The 23,404-nt window shown below is 48.0% G+C and overlaps 1 protein-coding gene across 1 annotated transcript in view; it reads left to right on the top strand.

Moving 5' to 3' along the window:
- The window catches only part of ITGA3 (integrin subunit alpha 3), a 162,907-nt gene that overhangs the window by 99,433 nt on the left and 40,070 nt on the right, over positions 1-23,404 (top strand). The window contains exons 6-13 of the mRNA XM_030220498.1: positions 156-242; positions 2,799-3,015; positions 8,096-8,289; positions 9,063-9,151; positions 9,287-9,423; positions 9,808-9,891; positions 10,098-10,165; positions 11,533-11,669. Coding sequence (XP_030076358.1) covers positions 156-242; positions 2,799-3,015; positions 8,096-8,289; positions 9,063-9,151; positions 9,287-9,423; positions 9,808-9,891; positions 10,098-10,165; positions 11,533-11,669 — 1,013 coding nt within the window. The remainder of the gene's footprint in view (positions 1-155; positions 243-2,798; positions 3,016-8,095; positions 8,290-9,062; positions 9,152-9,286; positions 9,424-9,807; positions 9,892-10,097; positions 10,166-11,532; positions 11,670-23,404) is intronic.

Genomic DNA, 23,404 nt, shown 5'->3' with positions numbered 1-23,404 from the left:
AGAATTGTGGGTCCGGCAGCTGTGGGAGGGCGGATAGTGCTCTATGTTTTTGGACCTGGGCATGAGGGTGGGAGGTAGATATATGGGCTGCTTGGTCGCCAAGTGCCGAGTCCAGCTGTCTGAGAGGAAATTTAATATTTCTGTTTCCACTGCAGGAATTCCTTACGTGCTGCAGCGAGATGATAACTGGGATATGAAGGAATTGGCCTACCCCAATGTCAAACATCGCAACATTTACATTGGTAAGATCAAAAGTCAGAGCCGGGGGCAGGAGCTTGAATTTGCTTTGCCGATGTCTCTAGGGCCCCGATGCTCAAAACTCCGGTGCTGAACGGGACAGCCTGGCAAAACAGCATAAATGATATGCAAATGTAGGCGCACTGTTAGCATTGAGCATTAGGACGTCAAGGGGGAGGATTGTGCCTGGGCATTCATACAAAGAAAGATCCACAGATCGGGCAGGGGGCAGGGAGAAAAGGAGCGGCTGAGGAGTCTGTAGTGCTGAAGTCGTTCAGACGTGCTTGGGCCCTGGTGAGGCGAGCAGGCTCCTCTTTCCAAGATGTTGCATGGCACTCGTGTCACTGCCTCTTCCCGAGTCCCCTGCTTGATCGAAGAACAGGAGGTCCTGAGTCTCGGAGCCTGTGGAGACACCCTAACGCCAGCTCTGAGCTGGCGTGGGGTCTCCATCGTTAAGGATGCCCTTGTGGAGTGTGCTGTTCTCCAAGCATCGGAGGGAATAGAAAATGTCCCCATTTGCATGCTTTTGACTACGTTAACATGATGGTGGGCGAGCTCGTTGTTTCCAGCAGTAAGGGCTCTGAGCATTGTGTGCTGATAATTGCGGGCGCTAGTCCGGCGTTAATGGTCTCTAGTTCCCGCATTTGCTTCTGAGCATAGGGGCTAGGTGAGACCTTCTGCTTCCATGTTAAGTTACAGTTTGGAAGGCCGGGCGCTCCTCCTGTTTACATTTCTGCTCCTGAACTTATGACAAACATGAGTACAGCATGCAAGATTATACGAACGTTATAAGTTGGCTGGCAGTGCTGATTTATCATGTCCCTAATTGCAATACAGACAGGTGTTGCACTGCCCTAACCATCTCCTTTCTGGGGCAGGTGGCAACATTATATGTTACTGTGGAAACTCCTGTGATATCCTTCATGGACTCTATATGGATACTCACCCCTGCTTGGCATTGGTATATATAATGGTTGGCAGCTTATCTGGACATGAGAAGACCCTGGGCGTTTTGCATGGAGGGAAGGAGCAAGGGGCTGAACCAGGAAATCCGAAGCCTTGTGATCCTGCACAAGTCACTTAACCCCCCACTGCCAGGGACAGGGAAATAGCTAGTGTATCTGAACGTAACTCACCTTGAACCGCTACTGAAAAAGACATGAGCTAATAAATCCAAATTCTCACCTGCTTTCTTAGAAGGTCACTGGAGTAAAGTAACCACTGCTTGCATTATTAAGGTCTGGAATGACCTGTTACAGGCTGCTGGTTACCTTCAAAAGGACCTATTTTTAGCAGCACATTTAAGATGGCGGTGGTCCAGAGGGCAGCGACTAAAATGGTCGGTGATCTTTGCTACAAAGCATATGGGGACAGACTTAAAGATCTCAATATGTATACTTTGTAAGAAAGGCAAGAGAGGGGAGATAAGATAGAGACATTTAAATACCTACGTGGTATAAATACACAGGAGACAAGTCTTTCAGTTGAAAGGAAGCTCTGGAACAAGGGAGCATAGGATGAAGGTCCCAGGCCAGCATCCTGTTTCCAACAGTGGCCAATCCAGGTCACGAGTACCTGGCAAGATCCCCAAAAAGTACAATACATTTTATGCTGCTTATCCTAGAACTAAGCAGTGGCTTTTCCTCAAGTCTATTTTAATAATGGTCTATGGACTTTTCCTTTAGGAAGCTATCCAAACCTTTTTTTTCAAACCCCGCTAATCTAACTGCTTTTGCTACATTCTCTGGCAACAAATTCCAGAGTTTAATTACACGTTGGCGTGAAGAAAAATTTTCTCCCATTTGTTTTAAATGTACTAATTTGTAGCTTCATTGCATGCCCCCTAGTCCTAATATTTTTAGAAAGGGTAAACAATCAATTAATGTCTACCCGTTCCACGCCACTCATTATTTTATAGACTTTTATAATATCTCCCCTGAGCCGTCTTTTCTCCAAGCTGAAGTAACCTGACAAAATACTTCTTCGTGGAAAGGGTGGTGAATTCGTAGCATAGCCTCCCAGTGGAGGTGGTGGAGATGAGGACTGTATCTGAATTCAGGAAACCATCAGACCAGCACAGAGTATCTCTAAGGGAGAGGAAGATATAGTAGATTAGTAATTGTCCTGTATCTGCCATCATATTCTATGTTCTTCTGTGATGATGCCAGTAGTGGGAGGCGGGGCTGGTGGTTGGGAGGCGGGGATAGTGCCAGGCAGACTTATACGGTCTGTGCCAGAGCCGGTGGTTGGGAGGCGGGGCTGGTGCTTGGGAGGCGAGGATAGTGCTGGGCAGACTTATATGGTCTGTGCCCTGAAGAGGACAGGTACAAATCAAGGTAGGGTATACACAAAAAGTACATTTTATGCTGCTTATCCTAGAACTAAGCAGTGGCTTTTCCTCAAGTCTATTTTAATAATGGTCTATGGACTTCTGCTTTAGGAAGCTATCCAAACCTTTTTTTAAACCATGCTAATCTAACTGCTTTTGCTACATTCTCTGGCAACGAATTCCAGAGTTTAATTACACGTTGCCTTCAGTGAAGGTCCTTGTTTTCTTTCAGGATACACCATCCAGATGGGCAGTGGAGTCCTGCATAAGAATCTGAACACGGTGCTGGCAGGTGCCCCTCGATGGGAGCACAAGGGGGCTGTTTATCTGCTGACTTTCAACTCCAGCAGCCCCGCCAGTAACCTGCTCAGCAGCCTGCTCTTAGGAGGGGAGCAGGTGGGATCTTACTTTGGCAGCTCCATTGCTCTAGCTGACCTTAACAATGATGGGTGAGTTGAGTTGCTGTTAGACCTCCAACCCTGCTGCAGGGTTGAAAATCGGGCTCTAACTTCCTGTTTTAAGGGTAAGCCATGAACAATAGATGGGACGCTGGAGGATGGAATTGAAGAGTCACTTCTCTGAAGGAGCTACTACTACTACTTAACATTTCTAGAGCGCTACTAGGGTTATGCAGCGCTGTACAAATTAATAACTAAGGACGGTCCCTGCTCAGAAGAGCTTACAATCTAAAGGACGAAATGCCAAGTTGGGGTAGTTAAGATTTCCTGAGTAGAGGTGTTGTGATTAGGTGCCGGAAGCGACATTGAAGAGGTGGGCTTTGAGCAATGATTTGAAGATGGGTAGGGAGGGGGCCTGGCGTATGGGCTCAGAGAGTTTGTTCTAAGCATGGGGTGAGGCGAGGCAGAAAGGGCGGAGCCTAGAGTTGGCGGTGGTGGAGAAGGGTACTGAAAGGAGGGATTTGTCTTGAGAGCGGAGGTTACGGGTAGGGACGTAAGGGAAGATGAGAGTAGAGAGGTAAGGAGGGGCTGCAGATCGAGTGCATTTGTAGGTTAGTAGCTCCCGTGCATACCCTGTGATAAGATGGGACGGGAGACCATTTTAGGAGTGGCTGATGAAGACTGAAAGAGGAAGTATGAGACATTTCCAAAAGATCAATGATGACATTTTTACCCATAATGCAAGTCTGTGCAGGGCTTTCACAGTGACCCTGAGAAACGGCAACAGACTGGGCGATATGATATTCAGCCCATGGTGATCAGCGGTTTTAAAGAAACCAACATCCCCGGGCTGAATTAGACTTGGATATTCAATGCCAGACCATATCTGTAGTCTTCATCTATACATCTGCACTTGGCCCCTTAACTGATTGCTGACATTTTATTCTATCTCTGTTATTTTGAATTTCAGTGCTGCTAAATGTGTATAATTTTGATCCTGTTTCATGGTAGCCCTATTATTAGGTTTCAATTGGCTGTTTTCACCTCATTTAAATACCTACATGGCATAAATGCATGGGAGGCGAGTCTCTTTCAATTGAAAGGAAGCCCTGGAACGAGGGGGTGTAGCATGAAAGTGAAAGGATATGATAGAAGTATCCTAAGAAAATACTTCTTCACGAAAAGGGTGGTAAATTTGTGGAACGGCCTCCCGGTGGAAGTGGTGATGAAAACAGTATCTGAATTCAAGAGAGCTTGGGACAAGTACATAGGATCTCTATGTAGACCTTAGAAATGCATAAGCTCTATCTTCAAGAGGTAGTGTGTCATGATTAAGGCTCTAAAACCCTTTCTGATGTTTTGGTGCCACCTCAGTAAGGTCAACACACAATCTCTCCACTGCAAAACGCTATACACAAACTTGTGCAAAAACACTCATAACCTTACCAAACCATAACAGCACTAATTCCAAGGACAGGACGAGCTACAACCTTATGCGTGAAAAGGCAGCACTATAATTACACCGGGCTCTAAAACACCAATACACTACCTCGTGAAAAAACAAAACAAAAAGGACTGCAAATACTACACACTAGCAGAATACTGCACCTTGATCACACATGAAAAACACATGACACAACAGATATGACATAAGGAACTAGAAATAAAAATAATATGAAGGCAAAATACTGAACTGGAAAGTTACCTCAAGAAGTCAGACTCGGCATGCAGCAATACTAGAAAAATTGAAACTTACATGCAAAATATCACAGATGCACATTTCCAAACGCTGACACATCTGAGTAAAATACTTTTTTCTACCTTTGTTGTCTGATCATTTAGTTTTTCTATTAGCTTTGGTCCCAGTGTCTTCTGTTTTATGCAGTGTCTTCTTTCCATTTGATATTTTTTCTCTCACCATGTCCACCATCCTCCTGTGTCCTTCTGTGTCCTGTCTACCATCTGTAGCCCTGTCCCTACCCTTCCTCCAGTTTCAGTATCTGCCCTCAAAGTGTTCCGATCCAGCCCTTAAATTCAGCAGTTTTCCCTCCATCCATATCCAGCATTTCTCCTCACTCCCCTACCCTCCATCCATGTGCATCTCCTTCCTGTCTTCCCTCCCCTCCATCCATCCATGTCCAGCAACTCTCCTCTCTCTCTTCCATCCATCCATGTCCAGCGATTTCTCCTCTCTCCCCCTGCCCTCCCCTCCCATCCATGTCCAGTGACTTCCCCAGCTCCCCCTTTTCAGTCCCCGAGTTCTAGTTCCCTCCTCTCTAATCATGTCCAGCAACTCTCCATTCTCCCCTGCTCCCTCCATCCATCCCTGTCCAGCGATTTCTCTATCCTTCCATCCATGTCCAGCGATTCTTCTCTGCCCTTGCCCCTCCCATCCATGTCCAGTGATTCTCCTTTGACCCCCCCACCCCCGGCGCGTTTAAACCTTTTATTTTCAGTCGCAGCGACGACAGTGAAAACAGCACAGCAAGCGGGCTCGCCTCCAGCCTTTCCCTTCTCTCACAGACAGTGTCCCACCTTTGCGGAAACAGGAAATAAGTCGTCATAGGAAGGCGGGACACTGTCTGTGAGGGAAGGGAAAGGCTGGAGGCGAGCCCGCTTGCTGTGCTGTTTTCTTCATTGCCGTTGCTGCGACTGAAAATAAAAGGTTTAAACGCGGGGGGAGGGGCAGGAAGGAACGAAGAGGAGCTGAGGGCGGGAAGGAGGGACCGAAAGCTGGCTGCAGTGTTGTGCCGGCCCTGCGTTTGGGGGGGCAGTGCCCCCTCACCACCCCAAACTATGCCCAAGATGGTGGGCCTTGGAGGGCCAGGCCCCCTCCAAATCTGCAGCACCCGTTTAATGGCTGGCGGAGATGCCAAAGCCCCGCCAGCCGAAGAAATTCGCTGCCAAGCTACTCCCCTCCTCCTGCTGCTTTGGGAAAGAGGAAGTCGGCAGTGTGCCTCCAGCTGCTGACCTCAGGACTCCTTGCGCATGCTCAGTTTGCGCAAGAACTAAGTATGCTCTGGGTAGGGTTACCATACGTCCGGATTTACCCGGACATGTCCTCTTTTTGAGGACATGTCTGGGCGTCTGGATGGGTTTTGGCCAGCCTGCTTATTTGTCCGAATTTCTGGACAAATGGGCGGGCTGACGCTGACTTGCGTGTGGGCGGCGGACCTCCCCTCCCCTTACGATCTTCCCTGGTGGTCTAGTGACTTCGGGGTGGTCTAGTGACTTCGGGACTTCGAGTCCCCTCTTTCCTGCCCGGCGCGCTGATCTGCATCCTGTATGCTGCCTGAGAGGGCTCTTTCCTGCCCTGAAATCACTAGACCACCAGGGAAGATTGTGAGTAAGGGGAGGGGAGGTCCGTCGCCCGCACGTCAGCCCGCCCATTTGTCCAGAAATCCGGACAAATGGGCAGGCTGGCCAAAACCCGTCCGGACGCCCGGACATGTCCTCAAAAAGAGGACATGTCCGGGTAAATCCGGACGTATGGCAACCCTACCTATTGGTATTGCAGTTGGTGGAGGACTGTTCCACAGCTTAGAGGGAACAGTGGTAGGTGCCCTGTAGGCACCTAAATGTAGACACACAGTTATAGAACTTCTGAAAGTGCCAGAAATTGTAAAACAGCAGGCCAGAGCCTGGTTTTGCTTTGGTACAGAAATTGGCATATGTCAACCAACCAATGGCAGAGCAGCTTTCAGAATGTTCAGCGACATCATGGTGTGCTCAGATTTCCTGGAGGTTACATAGTAACATAGTAGATGATGGCAGAAAAAGACCTGCACGGTCCATCCAGTCTGCCCAAGAAGATAAATTCATATGTGCTACTCTTTTATTTGTACTGTCCTCTTCAGTGCACAGACCGTATAAGTTTGGCCAGCCCTATCCCTGCCTCCCAACCACCAGCTCTGGCACAGACCCTATAAGTCTGCCCAGCACTAGCCCCGCCTCCCAACCACCAGCTCTGCCACCCATTCTAGGCTAAGCTCCTGAGGATCCCTTCCTTCTGCACAGGATTCCTTTATGTTTATCCCACGCATGTTTGAATTCCGTTACCGTTTTCATCTCCACCACCTCCTGCGGGAGGGCATTCCAAGCATCCACCACCCTCTTCGTGAAAAAATACTTCCTGACATTCTTCTTGAGTCTGCCCCCCTTCAATCTCATTTCATGCCCTCTCGTTCTACCGCCTTCCCATCTCCGGAAAAGGTTTGTTTGCGGATTAATACCTTTCAAATATTTGAACGTCTGTATCATATAGGTTGTGGCTGAACAGAAAAGACTAAAGGTTGGGGGCATGAAAGGCAGAGGAGGGTGTGTACCAGGGATCGCTGGGCGCTGTGGTATATGTGCTGGAAATTGATCACAGGCCTGGTGATCGTAGGAGGCCATTTTGTTCTGTAAAATACAGCATTATAGAAATGATTACTTCAAAATTCAAGGGTCAATAGCTAGAGCTAATGGTTAATGCTATGAGCATATCTGTAAATATTAAGCACATTATTGCTTGGAAGTGGACACAAGAGGATGCACTTGACTTTAAACTTGGCTGCCAAGAAGATGGGAAGTGTTTAAGGTGTAAAATCGATAATTCATCTTTTATCCATATGATACAGTGCCATCCTTCCATTAATGTGGGTTAGGCCCAGGGCAGAAGTGTGCATGGAAATTGAGGATACCGTTGGTGGGAGAGGCTGGAACAGAGTTCTGATGCTGGGTGGCAGTATCACTTGTACGTAAATGGCTGACGATAACGAACACCAGCTGTTCAGCAGCCTCACTGTTATGGTTGTATTTTCTATTTGTAGTCAATAGAAAGCAATTGGGAAGAGGGGGAGGGGAGTGCAAGCAGGATCTGAGCAGCCTAGCTCATATGAGATGGTCCAGGTACAGAAAAGGGCGGAGAGATGTCCTGGAGCATTAGAGTTTTTCTCTTATGATGACACTTCCTTACGGTTTATGAGCCTGGGTATGGGGGTCATGACCTCACAAACTGCTCACAACCTTTGATCTCTGATGTAGAGAAAGGGAGTGACTTCCTGGTCCTCACTGTAGAGATGGGGTTTGGGGGAGGGGAGAAGCTCCTGGTCAGGGGATAATTCTTGCTCTCTCCTTTTTGTCTTGGAAGGTGGCAGGACTTGCTCGTTGGGGCCCCTTTTTACTTTGACCGGAAGGAGGAGATTGGGGGTGCCGTGTATGTCTATATGAATGAGGCTGGGTCCTTCCAAAACGAATCAGCTCTGATGCTGAAGGGCCCGAGTGACTCTGCCTTCGGCTTTGCTGTGGCCAACATCGGTGATGTGAACCAGGATGGCTTTGAAGGTACCACGAGGGATCTTGCATTAGGAGCATCTGTGGGTGTGGGAAAAGAGCTGATGAGTCGACTTAGCCTCAGACTCAAATTGACCTTCCAAATGGGATGCATAGGGTCTCTGCTCATGAAGAACCTTCAAACGAGCATTATAGGACATTAAGACATGCGAATCATATGAAAACTGAATGGCAAATGGTTGGACATGGAAGAGCAGGGAGGAAAAGCAGGCTAGTTTTATTACAACACTTCTCTCCAGCTTGGTCAGAACCAAAGATGAAGTGTATTGCTGTGAGCCCTTCATTTACAGCCAGGGACTTTTTCCACTACTTAATATCCGTTCCACCGCCCCACACACACACCCAAACCATACTCCAGCTGGGACATTGCAGTAACCACACTGAGCCAACCATCTACATATCATTTTCATTACCTCAATGACCCCATACCAACTCACCCTACCCTGGGGACTGTGTTCCATGCAGGGCATCAAACCCCCTGGGATTTTCTGCATGGTAGCACATGGCATTTAGCATTTGAGACAGTAAGCTGGGAGGAGAGTTGGGCTTTGTTATAGGGAACGTCTTTCCATTTAGGGCTTCTAAATTTGCCACTCTTGACTCTTCTGTGCAGTTTTCCTGGATCTCTCTTTCCCTCATTGCTTGTCTGTCTTATCTGCTTGCCCTTCGCTTTGTCTCATTCTCAGTTGTCTCTTTTCCACTTTTCCAGCCCTCCACAGTCTCTTGGTTCTAATCCCCCCCTCTGTTTTTGTGGATGTTTGCAGATATTGCTGTCGGAGCCCCCTTTGAGGGGTCTGGGAAGGTTTACATATTCCATAGCAGCTCTCAGGGGCTCATAGAGAAACCGCGACAGGTAAGAGCCTTCCTTGTGGTCGTGGATATCGGTATAGCACCTGTACATAAGTACATCAAATTGGCCCCCACCCGAGGCTGCCTTCTCCACCCCCCTCCCCTACCCCTAAAGCTGCTCTCTGTTTTACCTCTGCAGGTGATTGATGGGAGTGAGCTGGGGGACCCTGAGATCCGGACTTTTGGGTATTCTCTCAGTGGGGGCCTTGACGTGGATGATAATTCCTACCCAGACCTGTTGGTGGGGAGTCTGGCAAATCGCATTGCTCTGCTCAGGTATGATGCACTGAACCCTGAAGGGCTGTGGTGGGGGGTGGGGTGGTTCTTGGTGTGCGGTAGGGGGGGGGATCTCATTCTCAGCTGCAGAAAGCTCTGTGAAATAGCTGTTGTGCAGAGGGAAAGTGCATATATTTGGGGAGGAAGCAGTTGAGAGAGGGGAGATGGTGAGGGGTTCTCGCTGTACCGCACTGCAGGGGCACATTTTAGCAGTGAAGGGAGGGATTTGACCTCATTGTTACCTGTATGTCTTGTCAGAGTAAGAGAGCTTCCAGTATTAAACTATACAGTGTGCTCCAGTATAAAGAAGGAGGAGGGGGGGCTGGGGTTTATCCCTTTTGGTTAAGTTTATTCTGTCCATCCTTTCTTTCCTTTCGTGTTCAGGTCCCGCCCTGTGATTAATGTCCGCCACTCCCTTGAAGCTACCCCCACAGTGGTGGATCCCAGTAGCTGCACCCTGGACTCCTGGTAAGAACCAGCGTTAGGAGGAGGCTCCACGCACATGCAAAGAATGAGCAGGTCCTAGGGTGGGGGACGTTGGTCCTTTAATCCCTACAGCTTGGTTCTGTGTGCGTGTCGGGAATCCCACTCCTGTGCTCCAGTTTTTTTTTCACTTTTTCTCTTCCTTGTTCTCTGACGCCTGTTCTCATGTGTTTGTTTTTATTTCCTCTTAGCATTGATGTCACCGTGTGTTTTTCCTACACGTTGAGCACAGGAAATGCCAACTATATGAAGAACATCAGTGAGTAAGCGGCAATGGCAGGGGATGGGACTGGGGGCCAAATGCACTAAACGAGCCAGCAACGTGGTTTTTAAACTGGTTCTAGCCAGTTTAGTGCGCAAGTAGTAAACCGGGATCTGCACAAACGGGTTCCTCGAGCCATTTTCCTGTCACGGTAGCAGCTAACGAAAACGGACTGCAATTGGATCTACAGGTTATTATAATGAGCTAATTAGCAGATGCACAGCCGTTTTCCCACTCCATGCACCGTGGAAACCTAACGGGAGGTCTGCACCTCTCGTTGGGGCTGCTGAGCAGGACTATGCAGACGAGGGCGCCCATCACAAAAGCTGAAGGAAAAACATCCAAGGTCTCGTCAGGGGGGAAAAAAAGGACGTTTTCCTTCAGCTTTTGTGATGGGCGACCTTCTCGGACGTGTTTTTCTTACATGCCTGAAATGACCACAGCCATGGAGGTTCTTTCAACATTCTCCGTCCCCTCCAAGGTTGTTTTCAGCTTCCTCCCCCTCCCCCCCCCCCCCCCCAGGATTGGGACGTGCGAGGATGTCCAAATCAAAACTATTTGGACGTCCCCCCCGCCAGGTCTCTCTCAGCCAATCACAGTGCGTTTAGCTGTCATCGGTATCAGGAGGGAGGGACGTCCAAATAGTTTTGATTTGGATGTCCTCGCACGTCCCAATCCTGGGGGGGGGGGGAGGGGGGAGGAAGCTGAAAACAACCTTGGAGGGGACGGAGAATGTTGAAAGAACCTCCATGGCTGTGGTCATTTCAGGCATGTAAGAAAAACACGTCCGAGAAGGACGCCCATCACAAAAGCTGAAAGAAAACGTCCAGGTGCTCGTCAGGGACGTCCTTTTTTTTTTTTTTTTTTTGTGAAGGACGTCTTTGGCATGCGCAGAGCATCCAGCATAACGATTGGCTGCTCTGCACATGTCCAGCTGGCCGACTGGCTTCCATGGAAATCGCATCCAAATGAGCTAACAGCGAGCAGCTCATTTGTATGCGATTTCCTTCTTGCATTGTCTTCCCTTACCGATTCGCTAAGGGAATTAAAAAAAAACATAACAATAAAAACGATTTCATCACTCAAAAAACTATACAAAACTTTTTTTTGCCTATATAACTCTTAAAATAAAACATACTACAAGGTAAATTTACATGGTATTAAAAATAAAACAATGTCATGCATCAAAGGAACCAAAGGCCTGAAAAAAATAAGTTTTTAAAGCTTTTTTTAAACTGATCTAAGTTCTGTATTATGATGATTCAGGTTCTCTGCTCCCACCTTCTCCGTTGAACTATGTAATTTTGTGTGGTGTCGTAGGTAAAGGGTTATCCAATATCAGTCTTTTGCCTCTCCTTCTGCAGCACTGGTGTACACCCTCGAAGCAGACAAAGAGCGTCGTCCAGTGAGGGTCCGGTTTGCTGGAAGCCACTCTCCGATATATCAGGGTTACTTCTCCATGCCAGACACCAAATGCCAGACCGTCAAGCTGCTACTGGTGGTAGGTACACCTGCTGTGAGAGCGGAGGAGTTTTTTAATTTCAACTGTGCTTCTCATGTGTCTGCTCTAGACCTCAAAGTCCCCAAAGAGGTTCAGGATGCAAATTACCCAGCTCGCAGGCCAAGCATGTGGAGATACAACTTCACAAATATGTATGGCCGTCCTTTGTAAGCAGCTGTGTGTGGGATGGAAGTTAGGGAACTCTTTGTTTAAACTTTAGCAAGACTTTTGTGTCCGTGCGGGAACACATCACTGGACAGTTTGGATGCTCCTCTGTTTAGGATACATTATAGGTACAAGGGATCCTGTCTAGACATCCCTTCAGCCCTGAGATTTTATGTTAATGATCAAAGACTTTGATTCTTCAAAATATCATCTTACCTGTTTGTTTGTTTATTTGACTTGATTCACCACCTTTCAGGACTCGGCAATCAAGGTGGTTTACAAATTACATAAAGCAAAGTAGGAGAAAGAAACAGAGACTGCAGAAGAAACATGGATTCTCTTGAGTTCATCCTTTTCTTTGCCTAGGTCTCCCTTTGGAAGAGTAGCCTAGTGGTTAGTGCAGTGGACTTTGATCCTGGGGAACTGAGTTCTATTCCCACTGCAGCTCCTTGTGACTCTGGACAAGTCACTTAATTCTCCATTGCCCTGGTACAAAATAAGTACCTGAATATATGTAAACCGCTTTGAATGTAGTTGCAAAAACCTCAGAAAGGCGGTATATCAAGTCTCATTTCCCTTTCCCCCTTTCCTTTATGACATCACAATATCAGAAGTGAGCCAAGTATTGGGCAATCAAGCCATTGTGACATCACTGATGAGGTTGGCTCAGGCATTGGTGGAATGAGGCATAATGACATCACAATATCAGAAGTGAGCCAAGTATCGGGCAATCAAGCCATTGTGACATCACTGATGAGGTTGGCTCTTATTGGTAGAATGAGTAGAGGAGTAGCTTAGTGGTTAGTGCAGTGGACTTTGATCCTGGGGAACTGGGTTAAATTCCAACTGCAGCTCCTTGTGACTCTGGACAAGTCACTTAACCCTCCATTGCCCCTGCTACAAAATAAGTACCTGAATATATGTAAACCGCTTTGAATGTACAGTGAAACCTCGGTTTTCATCGATAATTCGTCCGAAAACTAGCGACAAAAACCGAGGCAACAAGCAATTTTTCTTTTATGTAAAAGTATTTTTATTGATGAAAGCATAAATGATACAATATCATGCCAATCCTTAAAACTCCAGTGGCAAACATTTCAGACCTGTACTAATACATCTGAACTTCTATCATCAACATTTTATTTTTCCCCCCCTCCCAGTCCCTCCCCCCTCCCCCTCCCTTTCCTTTTTATAATATGTTTATTGACCATATCCATTATTGAAGAGAAAATCTGTACAGAATGACTATCAAGAAAGTTTTACAGGAACCTTTGGACTGTATCAAAACAGTGATCGAAGCATTGTTCAACAAGATTCATAATGAAAATAAATATGGAATGTTGTCAACCTTCTGTAGTCAGTACATGTAGTTCCTGTGTTTCACTACTTTCCATGTCTCCTCCATCATATGTCAAAGTTGTGATTCATCAACAAATTAACGCCCACAGGGCTGGAGGAACATATCATAGTTGTAAATGTCATCCTCTTTTCCCTATCTCCCATACTCCCATCATTCTATATCATACTCTTCCCATATACCCTCCCTTCCCCTCCTAACCCACCCTGAGATATCTTCCAGAAATGTATCGCGCTGTAAAATCAAAGGGAATTCAGGACCAGACTTCTACCTCTGGTATGTAGTGTCTGAATATATGGGCCCCAAATGTCCAAAAAGGCCTTCCTCCTCCTCTTCGAACCTCCCACCCCTCGGCGCTCATACAACATTAGTTCATGGAATCTATTCCTCCAGTGCCAGAAATCCGGGAGAGCACTGCCCACCCATTGACAAAGTAATAACCTCTTGCCAACCAAACAGGCCCTACGGATCAGATGTCTTCCAGATATGCCCTGCAATGCAAACACCTCATGTTTATCCAGCAACACACCCATCGGGGAGTCCACTACCCCAGAGCCCAACAGAGACGACAGATATTACAGAACCTCCCCCCAAAGCAATTTTTCTTTTAAATGAATAAGAAAGACTAATGTATAGAATAAATGAACATTTAACATGGGTCCCATGATGAGAGCAGGGATTTTTATGCTCAAACAGCTGTAGTAGTAGTGTGGCAAAATGACGAAATTTGGTCATGCACTGCCCAGTTACTGCCAGAGCCCTTTCCACCACCTCAATGGCATTTTTCAGGGGGGCGGGGGGGAATTTTACCCGCTGCGGTAAAAAGGACCCTGGCGCATGGGAAAAACAGCCCCCGCCACTACCGCAGGGTCCTTTCCCCCACAGCTTAGTAAAAAGACCCCTGAATTATCATTTCTAGGTACTGGCAGAATCTGCACTCCCTAACACTTACCTACCAAAAAAACTTCACATTTCTCAGAAATGCAATATAAATTCTAAAGATAAGGTGGAAAATTCTTATGCTTTTTTTTGTTGCTGTTTTTACTTTGAGCCAGAAATAGTAACAAATAACCTCCTCATGCAACTCACTTCCCAACAGACCTGCTGAAAACGCAGTGCCGTAGCGAGGGCAGCTGACACCCGGGGCGGGTCGCCGGCGCGCACCCCCCCCCCCTCCGGAGGGCATTTTTAACTGATTTAAAAGCGAGAGACGGGCGGGAGGGCCGATCCGCCCCCGAGTCCACGTCGCTGGGAGCTACTACTACTACTACTTAACATTTCTGGAGCGCTACTAGGGTTACGCAGCGCTGTACAAATTAACAACTAAGGACGGTCCCTGCTCAGAAGAGCTTACAATCTAAAGGACGAAATGTCAAGTTGGGGTAGTCTAGATTTCCTGATTAGAGGTGTTGTGATTAGGTGCCGAAAGCGACCTTGAAGAGGTAGGCTTTGAGCAATGATTTGAAGATGGGTAGGGAGGGGGCCTGGCATATGGGCTCATGGAGTTTGTTCCAAGCATGGGGTGAGGCAGAAAGGGCGGAGCCTAGAGTTGGCGGTGGTGGAGAAGGGTACTGAAAGGAGGGATTTGTCTTGAGAGCGGAGGTTACGGGTAGGGACGTAAGGGGAGATGAGGGTAGAGAGGTAAGGAGGGGCTGCAGATCAAGTGCATTTGTAGGTTAGTAGGAGAAGCTTGAACTGTATGCGGTATCTGATCGGAAGCCAGTGAAGTGACTTGAGGAGAGGGGTGATATGAGTATATCGGTCAAAGCGGAAGATAAGACGTGCGGCAGAGTTCTGGATGGACTGAAGGGGGGATAGATGGCTAAGTGGGAGGCCGGTGAGGAGTAGGTTGCAGTAGTCAAGGCGAGAGGTAATGAGAGAGTGGATGAGAGTTCGGGTGGTGTGCTCAGAGAGGAAGGGGCGAATTTTGCTAATGTTGTAGAGGAAGAAGCGACAGGTCTTGGCTATCTGCTGGATATGCGCAGAGAAGGAGAGGGAGGAGTCGAAGATGACACCGAGGTTGCGGGCAGATGAGACGGGGACGATGAGGGTGTTATCAACTGAGATAGAGAGTGAAGGGAGAGGAGAAGTGGGTTTGGGTGGGAAAACAATAAGTTCAGTCTTGGCCATGTTCAGTTTCAGGTGGCGGTTGGACATCCAGGCAGCAATGTCGGATAAGCAGGCCAAAGGGCCTGGGTTTCTGCAGTGATGTCTGGTGTGGAGAGATAAAGCTGGGTGTTGTCAGCATAAAGATGATAGTGGAAACCATGAGATGACATCAGGGAGCCTAAGGAAGAGGTGTAGATTGAAAAAAGAAGGGGCCCAAGGATAGATCCCTGAGGAACTCCAACAGAGAGCGGGATAGGGGAGGAGGACGAACCATGAGAGTGTACTCTGAAGGTACGATGGGAGAGATAAGAGGAGAACCAGGAGAGGACAGAGCCCTGGAACCCAAAGGAGGACAGAGTGTCAAGAAGTAGGTTGTGATTGACAGTGTCAAAAGCGGCGGATAGGTCAAGGAGGATGAGGATGGAGTAGTGACCTTTGGATTTGGCAAGGAACAGGTCATTGCAGACTTTAGATAGTGCCGTTTCTGTCGAGTGTAGGGGGCGAAAGCCGGATTGAAGCGGATCGAGGATGGCATGAGAGGAGAGAAAATCAATGCAGCGGCTGTGAACGGTGCATTCAAGTATCTTGGAGAGGAAGGGTAGGAGGGAAATGGGGTGGTAGTTGGAGGGACAGGTAGGATCAAGAGATGGTTTTTTGAGGAGTGGTGTGACCACAGCATGCTTGAAGGTGTCCGGGACAGTTGCAGTGGAGAGAGAGAGGTTGAGGATATGACAGATGGTGGGGGTGATAGTAGGAGCGATGGTGTTAAGTAGGTTGGTGGGGATGGGGTCTGAGGAACAGGTGTTGGATTTCGAGGAGAGGAGATGGGCGATTCCTTTTCGGTGATATCAGGAAAAGAGGAGAAGGATGCCTGGGTTGGTTGGTTGAGAGAGTGGGTTATAGGATGAAGAGGAGAAGGTTTGGTGGTGAATTTGAGGTTGATCTTCTGGACCTTGTCACGGAAGTAGTCGGCGAGAGAGTGAGGGGGGGGGGGGTGGAGCAGAGGGCACTTTGAGGAGGGAGTTGAGGGTGGCGAAGAGACGACAAGGGTTAGAGCTGAGGGAATTAGTCAATTGGGTGTAATAGTCCTGTTTGGCGAGGAATAGGGAGGATTGGAAGGAGGATTGCGTTGGCTCCGTTGGTTCCTTGCTCTCTCTGCCCCGGAACAGGAAGTAACCTGTTCCGGGGCAGAGGGAGCAAGGAACCAATGGAGCGGACACCCCCCCAGCGGCAGACACCCGGGGCGGACCGCCCCACCGCCCCCCCCCCTTCCTACGCCACTGTGAAAACGTGTTGCTTTCCTAGTTAAAAAGTGAGAACCATCTCTTGCACTGTCCAGGCAATAAAAAGACCAGGAGAATCCCTCTCTCGGCCTCAGCTCGATATTCACATAAAATGACTACAGCAAAACATTACTTTTGCTCATGTGTGAACTAGGTACAGGGTGGGACTACCCCTTAGGCTGGGTGATGTGGCCAATTCTTTTGAATTGTTGGAATTATTTGGGAGGAAAATCGAATTACTTTGGTAGCTCCATTTTAAAAATGGCTGCGAACATGCATTCATTTTGTATTCAGTTTTAGCCCTGCCTCTTATTGAATAATGGAACATAAGCCCAGGGCCGCTGAGAGGGGGGAGACAGGGGGGGGACAAAATTCCCGGGGCCCGGGCCTCCAAGGGGGCCCGGCGCCGCAGTCCCACCCGCCACCGGGCCCCTTGCCCCCAAACCCCCGCCAGCAGAAGTGTTGTCTTCTGATCTGACTCCAGCGTGCGCGGCCCACACAGACGCGCTCCTCTCAGCTGATCTTCGCTGTACTCTGCAGGGCTTCTGTGCATCTGTACGTCTGACGTGCAGGACGTCAGACGACCAGAAGCCCTGCAGAGTACAGCGAAGATCAGCTGAGAGGAGCGCGTCTGTGTGGGCCGCGCACGCTGGAGTCAGAAGACAGCACTTCTGCTGGCTGGGGTTTGGGTGCAAGGGGCCCAGCCCGGTGGCGAAGGTGGGTGGGCCTGTGGTGCCGGGCCCCTCTCAGGGGGGGTGACGACAACCTGGGGGGTGGCAGTGGGGATGGGGCCTAGGGGGCGGGGCCGGGGGCCCGGGAGCGGCCTTGTCCCGGGTCCGGCCCAGCATAAGCCTCTGTTGCAGTGGTGTAGCCATGAGTGGGTCCAGGCCCACCCACTAGCAGCACACCTATGATGTGGCTGGCAGGGATTCCCAAGGCTCACCAGCTGAAAACTCCCAACAACTGTCCCTCCTGCATACCTTGTAAATAGCAAATCTTCACCTGCAGCAAGCAGTGACTGATACATACATAGTAACATAGTAACGTAGTAGATGACGGCAGAAAAAGACCTGCACGGTCCATCTAGTCTGCCCAACAAGATAAACTCATATGTGCTGCTACTTGTGTATACCTTACCTTGATTTGTATCTGCCATTTTCAGGACACAGACCGTAGAAGTCTGCCCAGCACTAGCCCCACCACCCAAACACCAGCCCCGCCTCCCAATCTCGGCTAAGCTTCTGAGGATCCATTCCTTCTGCACAGGATTCCTTTATGTTTATCCCACGCATGCTTGAATTCCGTTACCGTTTTCATCTCCACCACCTCCCGCGGGAGGGCATTCCAAGTATCTACCCACTCTCTCCGTGAAAAAATACTTCCTGACATTTTTCTTGAGTCTGCCCCCCTTCACTGTCATGTCATATGTCCTCTCGTTCTGCTGCCCTCTGTCCTCTCGTTCTACTGCCCATACTGCTTGCATGGCCTCACAGCCTTCCCTCTTGACGTATTCCCGCCTATTGTGGAAACAGGAAGTTGCATCAGTGGGAAGGCTGTTGGGCCAACACAAGCAGTGTGTATTAGTTGCTGCTCGCTCCGGCGAAAATGTGCTATTTAAAAGGCATGTGGGAGAGGGGGGATGTTTGAGAGACCATATGGCAAGCAAACGAGAGAAGGAGTGACCAAATCACCTGTGGGGCGGGGTGGTGTTCTTCTGCCTCCCCCATCTTGGGCCCAGGCCCACCCAAAATTGGATGTCTGGCTGCGCCTCTGCTCTATTGGCTTTAACGAGAAGGACTGGAACATGGCTGCATGATGGCTTAGCAAGAACTGAACTGGCCAGGACGAGAAAGTCAAAAATTAAATGAAAAAGCAGAGAATTTCAGAGGTCAGACATACAGAATGCTCCTTTTAGGGAAGGCCGAAGGAAGCCGCTCTGTTGCAATATTATATTTCTATGTGGTGAATGTAACCCTGAGCAACGTGTTTGGGGGCATTGCTTTTCTTTTCAAGTATACATTGCAGAACAGACACTTTCCAGGAGACCAATTTTTGGAATCTTTTAAATATTGTTCATTTTTATAGGAGGTTGCTTTGCTAGTTCTTGTACGCAGACCGCGAGGATTAATGACTTTGTATATACAGTAGCTTCTTCTCTGTTTAAAAATGAAAATAAAACCCACAGTAAAGTGAATCGCGTCCAAATTTTTGTTTCAGGGGCTTTGTGTTTTTAGAGGGAGGGAATTTAATAAATTTTCTAAGATGAGGTTAAGCGAAAGCATCCTTACATCCCCTTATTCATATAAAAATAAAATAAAGATTTTTTTTGGTTAGGGTGGCAGTTCCTCCTATCGCTCCTCCATCCCATCGGGTTTTTTTTGGTGGGAGGGGGTTAGTGACCACTGGGGGAGTCCGGGGAGGTGATCCCCGATTCCCTCCAGTGGTCATCTGGTCAGTTGGGGCACTTTTTTGGGACCTGTTCGTGAAAAAAAAAAGGGTGCAAAAAAAGTGACCCAAAATCGCGGTAAAAACGCCTTTTTTTTTTCGATTATCACCTAAAGATGCCCATCTCTCCTCGGCCGATAACCACGCCCCAGTTCCGCCTTCACCACGCCTCCGACACGCCCCCATCAACTTCACCCGTTTCCGCGACGGATTGAAGTTGGAAACGCCCAAAATCGGCTTTCGATTATACCGATTTGGGTGCCCACGGGAGAAAGACTCCCATCTCCCGATTTGGGTCGCAATGTAGGTGTTTTCTCTTTCGATTATAAGCTGGATAGTGATTTTCTAATGCCACCTAGTCGTTGCAGGAACGGTCTTCAGAGGGGAGCTACAGACTCGGCTGATGTGAGCTGTGAGTTTAATCTCTAGAAGCCTGACGCTCAGAACGGCTGCAGTGAAAAAATACCGCTGGAACGGCACAGAAATTAGCTCGCCCAATGATCAAAGGAAATGGTGTGCACATTATGTGTGCACTGTTAAAGTGAAAGCAAGGAGAAGGGACGTGCTTGGCGCATGCGCAGAAGAGTTTCACGGGTTGCCTAGCTCCTGGGCGCATGCGCCAGACAAAACCCGAACGTGAAGCACACATTGGCATCTGTTTTCTACACCTTTAAATATAAGCTTTTCGGGTTTTGTTATTTATTTATTTGTTACATTTGTATCCCACATTTTCCCACCTATTTACATAGTAACATAGTGGATGACGGCAGAAAAAGACCTGCACGGTCCATCCAGTCTGCCCAAGAAATGTGCCACTTTTTTGTGTATACCTTACCTTGATTTGTACCTGTCTTTTTCAGGGCACAGACCGTATAAGTCTGCCCAGCACTATCCCCGCCCCCCCAACCACCAGCCCCGCCTCCCAACCACCGACTCTGGCACAGACCGTATAAGTCTGCCCAGCACTATCTCCGCCTCCCAACCACCGGCTCTGGCACAAACTGTATAAGTCTGCCCCGCCTCCCACTACCGGCTCTGTTATCCAATCTCAGCTAAGCTCCTGAGGATCCATTTCTTGTGAACAGGATTCCTTTATGCTTATCCCACGCATGTTTGAATTCTGTTACCGTTTTCATCTCCACCACCTCCCGCGGGAGGGCATTCCAAGCATCCACCACTCTACTCTCTCCGTGAAAAAATACTTCCTGACATTTTTCTTTGCAGGCTCAATGTGGCTTTCATAGTACCGTAATGGCAGTCGCCAATTCCGGTATGAACAAATACAAAGTGATGATGTGGTAGAATAAAGATCATGTGTAACAGACACATTAGGGAATCGTAGGGAGGAAGAGTTAAGTTATGTCCAGTACGAGCTTTGGTTTCGTTGTGTTGCAGGGTTCAGGCATTTGAGTTGGATCAGTGGGGTATGCCTTTTTGAACAGGTTAGTTTTTAGTGATTTCCGGAAGTTTAGGTGGTCATACGTTGGTTTCACAAAGTTTGGTAATGCGCTCCATAGTTGTGTGCTTATATAGGAGAAGTTGGATGCATAAGTTGATTTGTATTTGAGTCCTTTGCAGCTTGGGTAGTGGAGATTTAGGTATGTTCGTGTTGATCCTGTTATGTTTCTGGTTGGTAGGTCTATGAGGTCTTTTAATCTTTTAATTTAGGGCCCAGTTTACTAAGGTAAGCTAGTATTAGGGCACCTACAGTATGGCTAAGTGAACAAGACCCTTAGAATTAAATGTAGCAATTTTATAGATCAGACTGAATAGTACTTAATCAAATCACACCACAAGATGGAGTACAATGAAACAATTGAACAGAAAAAAGCCTTAGTGCATTTCCTCCATATTACTTCAAAGGCTTAGATTTTACAGAAAGAATCATGAGAAATCCTCTAAAACATCCACCTTTTTCAGCAGTAAGGGTGGCTTTGTTATGTGTGCTGTACCCTGAGCTTTGGGAGGGAATTGGAAATGACCTCATTAACATGCTAATGTAGTCCACATGAGTACTATATTATTTATTGCATTTGTATCCCACATTATCCCACCTATTTGCAGGCTCAATGTGGCTTACATAGTTTTGTTATGACATTGTCATTCCGGAATATCAGATACAGTTAGTAGTGTGTAGAGATGAAGTAGGGAAAAAGAGGAAGTGATTTGGCGGGTGATAGTAGAAGTGGATTTTCATAACTGGTTGGGTTGGGAAAGTGAATTAGTGAAGCTGTTGGCTCTCGTTATAGGCCTTGTTGAAGAAGTATGCCTTCAGAGATTTGCAAAAGTTATTTGTTTTGACCAGTGGCGTAGCAAGGGCGGGGCGGTGGGGGCGGTCCGCCCCGGGTGTCCGCGGGTGGGGGGTGCTCCGTCGCGTCTCTTCTCCTGCCACTGCCTGCCTTTTAAATTTTTTTTTTTTAATCCGTGCAGCCACGCAGGCAGCGCTTCGCATCTGTCCTGCGTGTGCTGTGAAAGAAGTAAATCGCCAGCGCTGGCATCGGGCCTTCCCTCGATGTCCCACCCTCTTGTGAGGTAACTTCCTATTTCCTCGAGGGCGGGACATCGAGGGAAGGCCCGACGCCAGCGCTGGCGATTTACATCTTTCACAGCACACGCAGGACAGATGCGAAGCGCTGCCTGCGTGGCTGCACGGATTTAAAAAAAGAAAAAGGCAGGCAGTGGCAGGAGAAGAGGGCTCTGTGGCTCTCAGTGGAGGGGGGACGGGACTGGGTCAGGGGGGGGAGCTCAGAGGTGAGAAGGGGATTGGGGAGGGGTTGGGGTGCTCAGAGGGGATAAGGGGACTGGGGAGGGAAGTGCTCATGGGAGAAGGGGTCTGAAACTGGAACTGGGGGCTGAAAAGGGGCAGGGGCTGAAACTGTGGGGACTGGGGGCTTTAAAGGGGACAGGGAGAACTGGCTGGGGCTGAAGCTCGGGACTGGTGAGAGAAAAGGGCTGGGGTTGAAACTAGGGGCTGAAAAGGGGACAGGGAGAAGTGGCTGGGGGCTGAAGCCCAGGACTGATTGGAGAAAAGGGCTGGGGACTGGTGGGATAGTGGGGCTGAAAAGGGTGGCAGGTGGGAGATGTGGGCTGGAACTGGAACTAGGTGCAGGTGGAAAGAGAGGGCAGAGAGAGGGGACAGACCCTGGATGGAAGGGGGGGAGCTTGAGGGAGGGCAGACCCTGGATGGATGGGAGAGGGAGGGCAGACGGATCGAAGGGGCAGAGAGAAAGGGCAGATGGGTGGGTGGAAGGGGGAGAGAGAAAGAGGGCAGATGGTGGATGGAAGGGGCAGAGAGAGAGGGCAGACACTGGATGGAAGGGACATTAGAGAGGGCAGACACTGGATTTCAGAGAGAGAGTGAAGACAGATGCTGGATGGAAGGAAGACAGTGAAAAGAAGATGAGGAAAGCAGAAACCAGAGACGACAAACTGTAAATAAAATATATTTTTTATATTTTTTTGCTTTAGGATAAAGTAGTATTGTAGCTGTGTTAATAAATGTTTATAATAGAACATGTAAACAAGGTAATCTTTTTATTGGACTAATTTTAATAAATTTTGACTAACGTTCGGAGAACAAAACCCCCTTCTTCAGGTCAGGATAGGACACTGTAACACACTATACTGTATTGACCTGAGGAAGAAGGTTTTGGCCTCTGACAGCTAAATGTATTAGTCCAATAAAATGGTATTTTATTTTCTATAATATTTGTTTTATTTCTATTTGTTAATTTGTAAAGTGGTGATTGGTACTTGTTAGTTTTTTCAAATTTACATCTGCTGTCTTTATATTTTGCACAGTACTAGGGGACATTTTCTGTTTCTGTGGTGTTGCATTGTATGCAGAGTCTGGCATCTTGGGGGTTCAGTTTAATTTTTGTCTAAATAGAAAGTTTATGATTACTTATTCTATAGTGGATTAGGGAGTATCTGTGTTTGTGAAAGACATGGCTTTCGGTTGGCATTGACTGTGCAGGATCGACGATCTGTACTAATCTGTCTGTTTTCGTTTTACAATAGGTGAATTGATGTTCTAGTGCTCACTGTAGCGTTTAAGATGCTTGTGTGACTTGTAGAAATGACTGCTTATGGTATGGTAGAATTGTACTATAGGTCCTGAGTGTTTTGTATTCTCGGTATGCCTAGTACTGGATTTGGGGGGGGGGGGGTGTTAAAAAATGACCGGCCCCGGGTGTCAACTACCCTAGCTACACCACTGGTTTCAACAATTGATTTCAGGTCTGTGGGTAGAGCATTCCATATCTGCATGCTCGTGTAAGAGAAGGTGGTGGCATGCATCAGCTTGTATTTTAGTCCTTTACAGCTGGGGAAGTTCAAATTGAGAAATTTGCGGGATGTTCTTGTGGCATGCTATT

Source organism: Microcaecilia unicolor, chromosome 12 (genome assembly GCF_901765095.1).
Source record: "Microcaecilia unicolor chromosome 12, aMicUni1.1, whole genome shotgun sequence".
NCBI classification, from domain to species: Eukaryota; Metazoa; Chordata; class Amphibia; order Gymnophiona; family Siphonopidae; genus Microcaecilia; species Microcaecilia unicolor.
This window is presented reverse-complemented; position numbering and strand designations above follow the sequence as displayed.